The 16802-nt window shown below is 36.8% G+C and overlaps 1 protein-coding gene across 1 annotated transcript in view; it reads left to right on the top strand.

Annotated features, from left to right (window-relative positions):
* Positions 1-16802, top strand: part of NUDT14 (nudix hydrolase 14) — a 58909-nt gene that overhangs the window by 15880 nt on the left and 26227 nt on the right. Inside the window, exon 2 of the mRNA XM_068160294.1 lies at positions 10816-10859. Coding sequence (XP_068016395.1) covers positions 10816-10859 — 44 coding nt within the window. The remainder of the gene's footprint in view (positions 1-10815; positions 10860-16802) is intronic.

The following is a 16802-nucleotide window of genomic DNA, read 5'->3' as shown; positions in this document are numbered from 1 at the left end:
TTGGAATTGTTCATGAGTTATTATCAATTGGAGCATATGAACCTATGTCTGTTGTTTCACAGATGAACTTATTAATGAACTACAAAGGCCATGTTTGTTTGTTTCTAACTCAATGAGTATGCAACAGTTAATATAAATAAGAAAAACTCTAGAAAAATAAACACAGAACGCCTAGCAGTTCTCAGCTTCTGTCTGGTTGAGATTCTTTTAGGAAAGATGTTGAGTTGGAATGTGTCCAGAGAAGGGCAACAAGGCTGGTGAGGGGTTTGGAGCACAAGCCCTATGAGGAGAGGCTGAGGGACCTGGAGTTGCTTAGCCTGGAGAAGAGGAGGCTCAGGGGAGACTTTATTGCTGTCTACAACTACCTGAAGGGAGGTTGTAGCCAGGTGGGGGTTGGTCTCTTCTCGCAGGCAACCATCACCAGAACAAGAGGACACAGTCTCAAGCTGCACCAGGGGAGGTTTAGGCTGGATGTTAGGAAGAAGTTCATTACAGAAAGTGAGATTGCCCATCAGAATGGGCTGCCCAGGGAGGTGGTGGAGTCACCATCACTGGAGGTGTTTAGGAAGAGACTGGATGAGGCACTTGGTGCCATGGTTTAGTTGATTAGATGGTGTTGGGTTGGACTTGATCTCAAAGGTCTTTTCCAACCTTGTCTATTCTATTCTATTCCTTTCACCTGGAGCCAGCAAATATGTCTCCTGGATCTGTTTCACACCCTCTTAGGTTGTTCATGAAATTTTGTTTCCATTTCCATTAATGTGTACTGGATCTGTAATTTGTACAAAAAACAACAAAAATATTACATGAAATTACAGGTACAATTGTCCCCTCATTTGTGTGGCACATACTTTGTTTTTTGCTTTGGTAACATGACTGGCCTGGAGAAGCTGTCTGTGCTGAGGTGGTTTAGTCACTAGGTGACATCTTTAATGTGGCTTAGCGTGTGGTCACAGAAATGTTTTTGCTGTTTACAAGCAGGAGACTGTGCAGAAAACAGGGAAAGGGATGTTGATACTATTTTGATGGAAGTGCTGGTTTAAGTCAGATTAAGCAGAAAGTATGGCAAAGGAAATCTCAGTGGTTTACATTTCCTGAGTTTTTGTCCCTTTGATAGTAATTTTGGTATGAGAGTTTTTCTTCAACAACAGAGAAATACAAGGAAAAGATCACAAAAATGGACATTGCTGTGCAAGTTTTTAGCAAGTGTGGATATGTATATGGGTGTGTGAGATGTGTTATACATCTGTTTGAAAGTACAGTACTTAAAACATTTTGCTGTCTCATCAATTGAATGCACAGTTTGTAAATTATATCCTCTGTTACAATGCATTTAAGTATTAGGAATCTATTCCTTAACTACATCCAGTCAAAGTTTTGGATTTAATATTTACTATAACTTCATGGCAAAAGTAGTGTTAGAAATTCATAAATATGAAAAGTGTATGTTCCTTTTGTCTGTGCAAAATGAGAAAGGGCATCACAGACTTCAAAGGGAAAGCACAGTTCAGTGAAAATGGAAAATACATGCAGCCAAATTCAGTAATATGACAGGAATTCAAGTAGAAGAAAGAGCAGTTGAGGACTTTAAATTTTGTAATTTATGTACAATAACACTCTGTTCTGTTAGGAAGAATTGGAGTGAATTTAGTACTAGGAAAACCCTGTTTGTATCTCAACTTATAACCTTGACTTACATGCTGACCTGGCAGTAAAATGATGTAAGAAAGGTCATACATTTGACCTTAGTGCATATCGTGTTAATGCAAGCACTGTATCTTTATTCTTTGCGGTATAGATTTCACTGTGCTACTATGTATTTGCCTTGGAGTAAAGCATGTTTGATATGTACATGCAATTGTTCTTAATGATGATGTGTATTCAAAATAGAAAAACAGGGCAAGAAAGGAGATTTGACTTAATTTAGTGTACTTATATACGCTTGATGCGTGTGTTTTATAAATTTCTTTCAAAGGTAAGTGATCTTACTGATAGCTGTATGCCAAGATGAACTGCAACAACTCCATTGTTGAAAAGTACACACAAAAAAACCAAACTGTGACATGAAAAGTAAACTTCCAGAGGATTATATGAGAAAGTTTACTTACACATCAAGTATCTTAGTTGTAATTGTTCTGGCAGTTGATGTACATAAAATGAACAAAGTGGCTTGGCCCAGTATTGCACTAACAGTTGAATAAATTAATGCATTCTCCATTGTTTATTTTACCTCCTAAAGTGTGAAAAAATTGCACCTTTGAACAGTAAACTCTATTACCATAAGCATCTGTTTGCAGTTTCATTACAAACTCCTACCAGAATAACCCTCACTTTGAAGAGAAAATTGATATGGGTTGTAAAAATTACAGTCTATGACCTTAGGTTTTATGTCTCTTGAGGTATCCCTGGTGTGGTCTCCACTGGCACACATGATTTTTTTTAAAGAAGTACGTTTTTGTCTTCCAGCTAATTTCAGATCAGAAGTCAAGTCCATGCTTCAAAGACTTTGCTGTCACTTAGAGCTGAGCACCTCTGTCTCTTGTTCAAGATCCTTGTACATAGAATGAGTGTAGAGGAGGTCACATCAACTTTGCCCTGCCCTGCCTGGAACTACTGTGTCAGCTGGAGCTGGCACGTTGTTCTTTGGTGTAGAGGATGATTTGTCCTTGTGAACTTTGCTAGTTTATTCTTACTTGGTACTTTTTAATATTGTCAATTAAAGCCAATTACCAGCAATAGTATTTGTGCTTCAGATAGAATGCTAATTTTCAATGCTGTAAATCATGAGATTATGTATTTTTGGATACAGATTCCACAGAGGCACTAACACAGTCATTGTGATCTGAAACATTTGAGTATGGGTGAGTTAAAAACTGCAGAATGCCATTATTTGTAATCATGCTTTTAAAATAAACATTCTGGATAGTTCAGTAATGAAATCTTACAAGCTTTGTTTAAAAAACAAACACTCCCTCCCCTTCCTCTTGAGCTTAAACAGTAGCTTGTTTAAAAAACAGTAAAATTCCATAACACTTAAACTCTTTTGAAGTAGTTCTTCAACATCAGCAAGTAATTCTGCAAATTGCTTTTGAAGATGAAGCTTCATTTATTTCAGCGTGTGCAGTCTGATGGAGTGGATTGGTGGGTGTGGACTGAAATGGTAATTTAGGCTTTTTAGTGTGCATGTGCCTTTCTCTAGAACACTCCATATTAGACACATCTCCATCTTCTTGAAGTAATTTTGAATAGGCCAAGGCTGTTCTGTTTAATTGCCATTGGTAAAAACTTGTTATGTGTGTAATGACACGACGTTCATGTTGACTACCAAAACCCATTTTTTTCATTGGGTTTTATTGTAGAGCTCTTTATTCTTAATCAGATCAGTTCCCAGGCCCAGCTTGCTGTGTAGTTATACAAATGGCAATGATGGGTTAGAGGTAGAGAAGAGATGTGCAGCTGGGGTAGCAAAAGGGGCAGCCTAGATTTTGATTGATTTTTTTTCATGCACTCTTAGGGATCTACACCCTAGGGCTGCATTTAAATTAGTGGTTATGTAGTATGATAGCCAAGCATAAGACAATGCCCTGATACTGTTGTATACCTTCAAAAGGAAAAAAAAAAATAAGAAAGGGCCAGCCACTCAACCTCTGTAAATTAGAATTATTTTATTGATTTTTATTAATTTTTTTTTAATTGAGTTGCATGGTTTTATACTGGCTGAAAGTGCTTCCTTTCATGTTTAAATATATGTAATACTTTCTCTGAAGTCTGTAATTACGTAAAAAGAAGACAGCTTTCTCCCTGCTTATCACAGCTCAAACCTTTAAAGTAGACAAAATTATGATAAGTCATTATTTTAAACACATTTCATATGCATAATATGCTGTTCAGGACAGAGGTTTTCTTTTAGATGAAAAGTTGAACATGAATTGTCCTTGAAATTTTGATGGTTCTTTTGCACAGTTGGGTTTTCTGGGGTTTTTTTTTGGTGGACAGAGCATGGCAGTTCTCAGGCTGCTGTAAACAAAAAATCCATCTCACTAACTTATCAAGCTAATTGAATCTTTTAAAGCATATATAACAGGTATTTACTTTTATTTAGAAACATCACAAATCCAAACTTGCTTTAGCTGCCTTTCTCAGCCTATTTTTTTTCTTCATGAAGGTTTCACAGTATCATGTAGACTACTAATGCTTTGTTTCTTTAAAAAGCTCCCAAACTATGGATTTGTGGCAGTCAGAGCTTATAGTTTGTTTATTTACATACTGTTGTGGCATAGTGCTGAAAACACTTTGAAAAATATTCAGGCAGTGCAAGTTAATTTGATCACTAATTAATTTGATCACTAATTATATGACAGGAAACTGAAAAGCATATCATATTCGATCCCAATTTTGTCCTCAAAGTACAGCTTCTGTGGGCATATCTTTGCGGACACATCAACAAACATTACGTATAGTTTGTATAACAAAGAGTTATAGCAATAATAATTCAGCTGGCACAAAATGGTTTATATTAGATTATAAATTTCCATTGAACACTGCTGCAGCTGTGACATCAGATTCCATTAAGATGGAAAAAAAAAAAAGAAAAAGAAATGTTACAATGAAATCTGCACTGATAGGAGTACTACTTCTGTAGCAGATAGAGAAGGGAAGGGAAAGATTCATATGCAGAGGGATGAGGACTTTGCTGTTGGCATTCAGTATCTCTTGCCTTGCTCAGTTTACTATAGGGGAAGTTCACTCTGTTTAGCCCAGCAACTGTGAGTCAAGGAGAAGCAGCAGTTAATGCCTGTCTTCAGAGCATGTTTTCCCATTGTAAGAGCATATGTTTTATAAACCAAAAAGTCCTGAATTACTGGGTTGCTTTTATTGCAAATTTACCTCTTGGTAGCTCCTATTGGTCATTAAAAAGTGAGCATGACTGAAAAGCATTAAGCTAAGACCACTTAAGATGGCAGGAGGTTTCAGGAGCTGGTTACATTGGAGCAGATTTTTGTCCATTTTCATGAGTCAGTTACTTGATTCCCCAGGCATGATGCTCATCTGTATTAACCTGATGAAAACCCATATAACAAAGAGACAAATTTATCTTCTTTTGCCATGCCCGTCTGGGCAACAAGTAGAGACCTTAACAAGAGAATTCATAGTGAATTTCCAGATACAGGCATTGCTGTGCACATTGATACTGAACTGTGTAGGTATTGAACTGTGTAGATGGAAGAAGGGTTGAATGTGGGAATGAGTGCAATGGAAAAGTTCTACATGTGTTTTTAAAAGAACACAAACATCCCCATGTAACTTGAAGGGGTTTTCTTGTATTTGCCCCCTGTTTTTTTTAGAACAGAAAAAAAGCAAAATCTCATTATTCCTCTAGGGAGTTTTACTGCTTTGTTACATGTAAATCATTAAACAGGGACTGCACACTTGCTTGGCTTTGCTAACTCTGGTTTGAGACCGTTATTTGCCAATTAATTCTCTTATCTGTTTTTCTTTACTTACAGTGTTATTATTTTATTGCATGAAGAACAGTCATAATCCCTTTGCATTAAGGGCATTAACTGCTTTTGTGTCTTAGGAGGATGGAAACAGAGTAAATGGAGCAATAAGGACAGAATTATTTTTGTGTTATAATTGCTTCAACTCCTCAAGTTGAATTTTTTTTTCCTCACAAACATGGAACATTTACTTCTTGGATGACTACTTTAAACCCCTTCCAACTGGTAGAGGCTAGGGGATCATGCCTGTTGTTTGTCATTTTAACCCTCATAACTTGTGCACGTAGCTTATCTATACCATAATGTATTTGCCATTTTTCCTTAACTGCTTCTGTTTGTTTATACCAAGTTTTCTCTGTGCTCTAACTGAATTGTAAGAGCAGTGAACAGGAACTGTTCCCACTACATATGTCTAGGGTGTATCACAATGGGTCGCCAAACGTCATGTTGTCTCTCCTGTAATGTAAACAGTAAGCAGTTAATCATTGTCATGGAGAGATTTTTTTTTCCCCTCTCTTTTAGTGGCATGTGTGAAGCTAGATTGCTTATTTTGGAGACATGTCTCCAGCATTTCAAGTAGTCTGCCTACGTGGCCTGTTACCAGTCTCCTCAAAGATCTGTACTAGCAAGTAAGAACTGATCTGGGTTTTGTTTGATTTTGCAGTTCTTGGCCACTTTGGCATTGTCAGTCCAAGCAGAAGTTTTCTGTGGATAAACATTGGGCAACACGTTGCATTTTCAAAGTTTTAAATACTTAAATAAGGCCAATAAGAGAAACTTTGAGCAGATTTTGGGCAACAATCATTTCTGCTTTGATCACATGTTGTCTGTCCAAAGCTCATTACAAGAAGTCATCTAAATGAGTGCAAATCCAAGATAAATTATTTGTTTAATTATCTGAACTCCCAACAGAGTAATTGGGCTGTCTTAGGCAAGTTTCTCTAGTAAACAAAAGTTACCTTTTGCTTTGGTACCCTGACAGCATTTTGCTCATGTTGTTCAGCCACTGTATTGCCTGAGGTAGGGTAGGAAAACTGAGGACAACAATACCTGTGCTGCAAGGATTCTTAAAGCAGTTCAACCAGAGACAGAGAGAGTGTAGGTGAGAAAAGAATGGTCTTTTGGTCACAAGTTGTAGACAAGCTCAACTTATCTGTAACAGACAGTGTGAACAGGCTCCTGCCTGTAATTTTGGCAACGAGCAGGTGCAGGAAGTCTTAGGAAAACAATATCAAGGATAGAAGCAGGATGGAGAATGCAGAGATCAAATATGGGTGGCATCATAAACAGCTCTCTGCTAGTAGGTGTCACATCTGCTGAACTTTCATCCGCTGTCAACACTTGTCTAGCAGAGAGCTCTTTTGCAGTGCATGGTTGTCCGGGAATCAGTTGAGCCAAAAACACTTCAGTTCTTGTGCAGGCTGTCTAGCTGGTGCATACTGTTGTAATTCTAAGTTGTCAATGCCATTATGAAGTCAGTCTCACAGACAAGATGAGCAGGACTTGTGGCGTACTATCATGCATTCAGATATTATAGAAGTGGTCATTTCTTCATGCTTCAAAAAGCAAAGGGAGTAGGACTAGGTTTAATTTGAATGCTTTTTTGAGGGATCATCTTCTGACATCCCTCAGCTGCCTTCTGTCAAAGGCATGAAAGAATATTCTGGGGAGGCATTGCTGTACACTTCCTCTGTTTTTAAATTTTCTTTTTACTGTTTGAGACAGGATGCTAAGCAAGATGAGTATCTCATCTGACCTGGTATAGCTTTCTTGCACAGTTTGTGCTGGTTTGAGTAATCTGTCTTCTGTGTATTATGAAATGATGTTGTGCCCCATGCTGCCTCTCCTGAAATACAGCTTTATTAGTTTACACATACTATATGCACTAGTTCAGCACTGCAGCATCACAGAGCCTGATCACAGAACTAGAGTGTGGTTACTTTGGGATTAAAGATTTCCCAAATCAAGTATGTGTTAGAGCTATTGCAGTGTCAGAACTGCTATTCTGAACAAATAAAAACTCCCATGAAATACTTTTGATGTATCTGTCTTTATAAAACATCACAGGACATATTTTCTATGTGAAGATTAATTGTTTAAATCCTACCCAAGTATCATAATGCAGTCCTTTCTCCTTCTCATCATCAGTGGTTAGATCTACCAGCAATTAATTATATTTATTTTTCCCACTTCATTGAGAGATACTTTGGTTGTTCCTTATTACAAATTAGAGAATGGACTGTTGTGCAGTAGTGCAACTCTATACGTTTATTAAAAGGAAGAGCATTAAGTGTTTCAGAGAGCTGTTGTGACTTCTTTTTTTGCAAGTGGTATTGGCCATCGATACCTTTAACTCTTTCCAGCTCTCTGTAACTCTGGTGATAGGAGAGCATTGTCAAGGGCCAGCATATATGAAGTGGAACAGTTTCATAGGAAATCATAGCTGCTTGGCTTTGAAAAGCATGAATCTTGATCAGTTTCAGCAATTAATATTTTTTGTCTTAAGATAGAGATATTACATAGAACTTGATATAATTGTTAGAAACGGCTCAGAATTAATGTTCTGTAAAGTATGTAAAGCAGCATAAGAACCATTGGCAACTGTTTACATGCTATTAATAATTAGCAACTTTCATACTAGTCTGTTAAGAAAGAACCAGGCATTTGGTACAATAGAAACTCAACTCCATACAGTTGGGTTCAAATTACATTTGGCTTGGGCAATAGGGCATGAATGGGGCTCATTTGAGTTTCTGCCACTGTAAACAATGACATGTTGGAATGTTTCATTTGTTTATTGATTTATTTATTTGGACAGGTGCAGGTTGATCATATGAAATAATTTTTTTTCTAATATAGGCAGAAAATAGTTAACAAACATTGCCCAGGCAGAGTGTGTAATAGCCAATATCTTGAATGGACAGACTCTAATTAATTTAGCTTGTGGCTGGGTTTGAATTTGGGGTTTAAACTAATCCAGTCATGTTCTAGAGAAAATGCTTTATGTGCTGCCCAGCCACTAAGAAAATACAGAGTTATGTATTTATTTATTTATTTTTACTAAATTACTTCTTTTACTTTCTGTTAAAAATTACATGCATGGCTGTGAGGTAGATTCTGTTATGCTAATGGAGCTCATCCTTGAGAAGAGGTCATTCAGATCTGATGGATCCCATCTGGATAAGGATGATTCTCTAGGGTGTAATTTTCCTCAGCTATTTAAAACCCTTTCATGAGTGTTCTAAAGCAATCAAGTTCTATAATTTGGAAAATGGTGACAGGAGGAAAGAGTCAGGCAAGATCGTTGCTGGGATCATACGTTAGGAAATAATATCATAGGACAAATAGCCTAAATTAAAGTGAAAATAGCCTTAATTCAGATACTTTCTTCTCCATAAGCTGGACACCCACCTTTTTGCCAGGTGAACACTATGCTGGGAGAAGGGATGACAATAGCATGTCTGACCGTTTGGAACAAGGGGAGGTTGAAACTGGAGAAACAATATGATGTACATGCCAAAGACATTATCCTTGGTCCACAGTTTCCCAGCACTCAAATGATAAATTGCACAGCAATCTGCAAACAAGAGAAAAGCCCACAAATACATGTCTTACAGGTAGAAATAAACCTATGAAAGGATTGAATGGAACTTGCACCTTTAATACCTTAAATTGTCTTACCACACCACATAACCTATGCTGTTAAGTTCAAGTGTTGCAACTCTGTGTTGTATCATAGTCCTTTCAAAGCTGTTCCTTTGCCTCTCACCAGGGGGAATAAACTTGGTACTTCAGTTTGCACTGAGAATTTGCTGAGTTTATTTCTCTTCCAAAATGATGTTTCATTTAAACAAGGACAGGGTTTCTCTTCTAAGGTGCACACATTTGATTCCTGTCAGTGCTAACAGAAGGTATATGCAGACACCAATGGACGAGTAGACTAGAGTTTCTCTGTAGAGGAACAACTGTTTACGATTAGAGTTGTAGGCATGAAGAAAAACCCAGCTAGCAAGCAAGCAGTCACTTTTCCAAAAAGCTTGGTAAACTCATAAAGCGAAGGAGCTTTATCTCTGAACCGGAGTGCTTGTTATCTAATCCCCACCAGCTGTTGTGGACTTGGTAGCCATGACATCTGTAATAGAGCTGAAGGGCCTGTCTATATTGCTTGGCACCTTTACCCACCAACTGAACTTGATTCTTTCATTGCTCACATTTACCTGATTTAAATCATTAACCAGTTGCTCAGGGCTTGATTATCCATTTAACCATATTTTGTAATAGCCAGCATGGACTGCTTTTTTTTTGGGGGGTAAAGCACATTTTAGGTGTGTAGGTTATCAGCAGGTCTAGTTTTTGCCTTGCTAATGAGATAAAGGTGTCACCAAAAGAATTGTTTCTGGTGGCATATTGATTCTTTATATAATTTAAAAACTGACCTGGGAATGAAATCTCTTGAGTTGTATTTCAGCTGAGAAATACCATCACACTTCTAATAAGCAGGGTGAAGAGTTATATGCATGTCTCTCTTACTGGTGTAGGTCATAATAGAAGATGGAATATAAATATAAGCAAGTATGTATGTATTCACTGTAACTGTAGAATAATGTTTGTTTTCAGGGATCAGTTTCAGCTCTGCTGTAGTGGATGTTGCTCTTTTAAAGACAGCAGAGGACAGAAATCAGGCCATCTCAAGAAAATAATTGATTTTCTATCTCCCAGTTCATGGGTGAATGTTGTGACTTCAAGCCTACTGTTAAAACAGTATCCTCATGACCAGCAGCAGTGCAGAGTAACAGCTGTTGTGTAGAATGGAGTGTGATTTCTTCTTGTTAGGCGTATTGTGGACAAAACTACTATTCTGTGCCATGTAAGGGGTTAGCGGGAAGGATGTGTTTTTGTTTTTTTCCTAGATCTCAAATGAGTTTAATTAGGAGGTAAGTACAAGCTGTACTAAGATAAGATAACTTCCAGATATGCAAGAACATAGATCTATGGGGTTTTTGGTTTGCTAGTTAAAACTTAGGTGCTTGTAGCTTCCTAGCACATGAATGATGAGATAGGCATCTGAAGGTGATAACTGTGGCCAGCATTGGGTTCAAAGATTACTATAGTCTTAAATTAGCTGTTAGCATAATATTGTAGATCTGGAACATCTATAATACTGACTCAAGATCCAGAATTATGATTGCCTAAATAAAACTACCTATACCAAGTTTTCAAAGAAATGCCTGTTAAATTTGTTGAATTTCATTATAGAAATTTTTTACTTGGAAATAATTTTGCTGATGGAGGTATTTATTTTCTTTTCCCCCAGAATGGCACTAAGAAGTTCTGGGATTTTATGAGGACACATGACAGGTAACAGATGGAATCACACTATTTCCTTTTGTCTTCACGTTGTTTCACACTGTATTCTGTTCCACTGGTCAAATCTTCCTGATGTGGAGTCTTTTATCCCCCCAGTTTCTTCTTCAATTCTCCCCTCTTGTGTCACACTTGCAGGTAGTTCTCTAGTGTTGTAGACAGAATTAGCTAAATTTTATTATATTTTCGGTTAATTTTATTATATTTTCAGTTAATTTTGTCTGTGCTTGGCTTTTTAGATAGGAGGATTTTTCCATATGATGTATTGTACATTTTAATAATTACAGAGAAGATGGTTTGGATTGTATGATGTTTTCTTTTTTTAAGTGTGAGTATGTCACCTGAAGGAAGGACTCTGTTCCCCATGTACTTAATCCTGTTGTTATTTGTGCCATTAGATGGTTTAGTTCCAAGTATGTGACCATACTCTCTCACCTTTGCATACACAGTCCCAGGTATTGCCCTAATATAAAGACTGTTAAAAAGCAGTCTGAAGTTATGGTTGTACTGGTTAGGTTATTGTGTGTTTATTTTTGGGGCGTGTGTGTGTGTTTGTTTGTTTCCCCCACTGGCAAGAACTTGGAATACAGTAGAGATTCCGTTTTATGTTTGAGTAAATCCTAGTATTATGTGAACTTCTTTATTTTAATCCTCTCCACCACTACTATAAAAGGATGTTTAAGGCACAGCCCAATTCAAGTAACTTTATGAATGCCTGAAGCCTTTCAGGCTCTGCATTTTGTACACCAAACCCTGCTTCTCAGCACAAGGGAAGAAATGCATGGCTAGAGACTTTGTTCTGTCTTTCCTATTGTATTTCTCCTATCAGGGAAGAAAAGCAGTGAACTCCGGACTTCAAAGATCAGTTCATGCAAAGCTATAACAAATGTGTTATATATGAAACAGAAGCAGTCTCAGGGTTGTTAAATACTAAAATATGCATGTGTCTTTTATAAAAGTAAAAATATTTAATGTAGTCACTTAAAATTCAGGTACTAGAAGTTAAAAATAAAAAGCAAAGGTAACAACGTTTGCCTAGAAAAAGCTTTTCTAAATCTATTTAATGTAAAAAATGTAGCAAAACACTAATGGCAAAAGAAGGTGTGACTCATAACCAGAACCATACTGGGAGAGATTATTATTCTTCTAAATCAAGTAAGTAGGTAAAATCAATGTAATTTTTGTAAATTCATCCTCATTGGAACATTCTAAATCCTTACAGTGAGTCTTTTTGTGTGTAGGTATCTGGGGTCAACATAAAGTCATAGCCATGCTTTTTATCATTATAATTGTTATGAAGGTGTGGTGAAGAGGTTATTAAATTTATGAATATGAATTATGAAAATATAATTTTAATTAATTATCAAACTATTAATAACCGATGAATCACCAACTTATATACATGTTCGAAGGTTTTGTTCCAGGAATAATTGGAAAATATTAGACAAAAAATGCCTTCTTGAGAAGGAGGACAGAAAAGGGAGTGATATTTGAATACAGAACTTCAGTCTTGCTTTTGGAATTTGCCTGGAAGACAGTTCTGTCTTCGCACTTTATCCATATGGGCATGTGCCTGAATTTATGATCACAGATACAAAGGCTGAAATGATAATTGATTGCCGGAAATTTAATACATGCCCTGTCCTTTCAAGCAAGTGAATCCAGCCTCAAGTTGCAGTGCTGAGAATATGGCTTCCAGATGAATAATTTGTATTACTATTTCTGTTTCAACTGTAGTTTATCGCTCTGTGGTAATGTGTGAATGTGTGCAACTAATTGAGGAGGCGTAAATATTAAAGGATTGGTTTGCGATAAACTCCTTGGGAACAGTATTTCTGAAGGACTTTATGGACATTTTTAGAATAGTTAAGAACATAACTGTATAAAAAGGCTATGGCCACATGTCACGCCAGTCATCTCTGGTCACATAACATTTGTTAGCTTCAGATGTACAACAGCTGCCATCCTAACTAATGACTACTGTTGAATGCCTGACACTTTTTGAAGTAAATTCAGTGAAACTTCTGACACCAAAGGTAATAATGTGAACTTTATAGGAAATAATTCTGTTTGTGAATGTGAAACTAACTGTTATTAGACAGATTCAGTTTCAAATTTCCTTACAATGCAATATTTTAATAGAATAGCTGTGATGCTAGTTGTGTGGAAAAACCACACTGTCTAATTGCCGAAGATTACAGAAGACTTCATTCTGAGTGTGCTTGTGTGCTGGGTTCCTTTGGGACCTCAGTGTTCTCCCTTGAATCAAATGAGGTCAACATAAGCCAATATTCAATAGATTTGTATCAGAATAGAGTCATGATACAGGAAAATATTTAGCAGGATAGATTAAGTTATTTTTGTATAAATTTGTCCTTTCCAACTGTTCAGGTGAACAGCTGATGAAATTATGCAAAGACAAGCCTAGGGGGATTGTAGTACTGAAGTGTGTGTCACCTTAAAAGAAATCTCACTATATATTAGAGGAGGACAAGATCATTTAACCTTATGTAGGTGGCATAACACTAGCACAAGCTGAAATGGGTGAATTATTACTATCTTTTTTTTTTTTTCTTAGTTATTGCAGATCTGGGCTTGAGTCTACAGTGTCTGGCTCTTGAGCTTTCTTAAGATCAAGACCATTCAGAATTAGGGTATCAATCCTGGATTCACACTTGCTTTAAGTAATTTAGAATCCATGATGAACAAATAATTGCTTACTCTTACTCCTTCAGTGCCACTTAAAAGAGAAAACAAAACAGAAAAAAGTTTTGTGCAACATTGTTCCTGCTGACACAACAAACAGTTACCAAGGCAAACTTTCTAAACCTGTGCTGTCAAAGTCAACTGAGTGTCATTATGGACAAAAGAGGCAGCATTTCATACCATAATTAGATTTAAATTGTAACAGGAGATGACCCAGGACACAAAGACATACCCATGGAAAGTAGTTAAGTCCTGGAACGCTTTGTCCATCCTTGGAGAAATTCAAAGCTTGACTGAACAAGGCTCTGAGAAATCAGACCTAACTTACAATTTTGTTAGCCTGATTTTGAGCAGGACGTGGGATCAGATGACCTCCAAAAGTGTCTTACAACCTCAAGGTTTCTATGATTTTTGTAAGTATATTAAATACTTAGTGAGTTCCCATCTGACAATTGTCACAAATTTGTAAACTTTTCGTTGAATTTGTCAACTTAGAAGCCATTTTTGTATTGAAAATAACATGTTTACTGTTGCTTTTGTCCTGCAGTTAGGTTAATCTTTCTTTGCAACACACAGATGAACAGTATCAGAGCTCATTGCAAGGTTTTATTACATCGTTGGAAGCAACAAGTAAAGATTATCAAAAATGAATGAAGAAAAATTAAAATCCTTGGTTACATCCTTTTGATTGGGGATACTGAACAAGTTTATTGAGATGATACTTATATTACATAATTCTGGCTCATTGTGTTAGTCAATGACATGCAGCAAAAGATACTTTCTGCAGTTGTTTCATACACTGCCTGCTTTTCTAATGAAGTTTATTTTTCTTCAGAATACTGAACTGTTGTATGTGTTTATTGTTAACACAGCCTTATGAAAATCAAAGAGGCATGCAAGCGATGTAAAGGTCTTAAGACTTTGGTCTGTCAGAACAATTCGTGGTTGTGTGACTTGCAATAGGGGAAAGAGTTCATTTTTTATTTATTTTTTAGGTCACTGCTATTAAAAATAAAAATCAGGAAGACATTTTCCTTCTGCAAATTTATGGTGATTTTCTGTCAGAAATAGAAATGTACTGCAAAGCAATAATTTCTGCCTGTAACAAAGCATTATTCTCTAAACCCAAACTCAGTTCCAGTTATAGTCTCCCTCATCTTAATTTTGCTATATTTAGTGCCATAGAAGCCTGAAATGTAATACTTAAGTTTTACATTCATCTACTTTAGAAAGCAATAGACCAAGTTAGTTTCAGGTTTCAGCAACTCCTTTTAAAGAGATTCAAGGCTTCTAAAAGTCATAATTTGGGAACACGTGAAGGTTAGTGTACAGTCATGTGCTCACTTTTGTGCTTTCAGTAATAGAAACATAACCGTACATTTTGCTAGTTGGCAAGTAAAATGACAGCTTTCCAATTGTATTGTGAATGGGTATAAAGCAAAATTGTGGCTATTTTTCTATTTTAATAATGTGAAAATTCACAGTACATTTAGAAGAAAACAAATTTCAGGAGACTGAATTGCATGCAAGTTTGTTGTATGAATTCTTCTCAACTCTCAAAATATCATGTGACAAGGAAAAGACATTTGGACTAAAAAACTTACAGCTCTGCATGTGCATTGTACCCTTTTTATGCTGTGTTTTTACCTACAAAAGCGTGTCACAGTGTCTCATTAGTAATTCCTGGCTTAAAAATTCTTAATGGAAAGAAAACTTTAAATGTTTTCTCCTTTCTCCAAAAGAGGAGAAAATAATATTCCTGCCGAGATTATTTGGTTTCACATTTAAAACAAATTAATTTCTAATTTAATTTGTTTGCTAAGAAAAGAGGCTTTATACTTTATCTAGTACAAAGACAACTGAAGAGTGTCATTTTCCATCAGGAGGGGGTTTGCAGGGTGAAGGAAATCAAGGCAATTTGCCCCTCAGTGTGTTGTCTTCTACAGGTATCAGTGCTGGGGTTAAACAGAAAGAGGTTCTCAAGGCAAGTTAAAATGAGCATAACTCAGAGTGAGAAGATGAATATACTCAACCAGTCACTCTGAGTAACTCTAGAGTTACATGGCAGAATGCTGGCTCCTGCATGCCACTGAAATTGGGGAGTGTGGTGGCACGGGGGGGTAGCAATAAATGGTGCCCCTGAAGAGCTGCTGCAGGAGCCTACCACATCCTTGGCCCTGGCTGTGAGAGCTGGCCAGGTGATGGGTCACTAGAGCCATGCAAGTGGCTTGAAGGAGCCAGGGTTGCTATTCTGGTTTGGTGGCTGTAGCAGGCAGCTATGGAAACAGGGTGGAAGTCATGTGCCCTGACTACATTATAGGAGTGGATTAAATTCCTTCTCTTGTTTCATATGCCAGATCATTTGGGCTTTATGGAAACTTAATCCTGTATGTGTTTTTCTGGTTTATGTCCTAGTGTATTATAAGACACCATGAAATTTAACTCAGATGCTTCCTTTGTGCAACAATTATCACAGTAACTTCAAAATGGGTAAAATACAGCTTTTAAACATCTTTATAGGTTAAAAAAAATATATAATAGCTTGGGTGGCAAGTGCCTTTTGTGTGCAGTGATGTGCTGTTTTGCTCTAAACCCAGGCTATCTTTGTACTGTCTCCTCCAGGGAGTCAAATAGTGTGGGATTTTCTTGACTGTCTTCAAATATAATGCAGAAGATAATGCACTGTTTAAAATAAACTGGATGTAGTTCAACAACCAAGAAAAATGATGAAAAGTTTAGGGAAAAAATAGCTGAGAGAAGGTAATGATGGCTGGGCAGGTTCATGTGAAGGATAACAAAACTAAAGAGAAATTACTACTTATCACAAAAATGTAAAGGAATTCTATACAGCAGGCTGAAATAATGCAATTTCATCAGCAGTCAATGACAGGACAGAAAGTGGTGCCTCATGTGGAAAGTATTTTTTAAATTTAACACTAAGAAACTGCTTTTACCCATAGGAGATAAGGCAGGTTTTGTAATCACTGTCATTGAAAACACTCAGGTCTAGACTTGGTATCAAGGATGATATCAGGATAATGGTATTTTTCCTTCTATTAGGAGAACAAAAATGTAGCAGCCTATTAGTTTCCTTCAACCCGAGTAATTACACCATTTGTTTGCATATGATGTTTGCAAATAAAATGCACTTAATGCTTATGGGGTTTTTGGGTTTCATTTTTGGGAGTTTTTCTAAATGAAGACTTGACAGATCATCTACTTATGTGCCAG

The sequence above is a fragment of the Melanerpes formicivorus genome, unplaced genomic scaffold (assembly GCF_026170545.1).
Source record: "Melanerpes formicivorus ecotype bairdi unplaced genomic scaffold, bMelFor1.0.p_v2 SCAF_48, whole genome shotgun sequence".
Classification (NCBI taxonomy): Eukaryota; Metazoa; Chordata; class Aves; order Piciformes; family Picidae; genus Melanerpes; species Melanerpes formicivorus.
The sequence above is the reverse complement of the archived record's forward strand: the minus strand, read 5'-3'. Positions and strand labels throughout refer to the sequence as shown.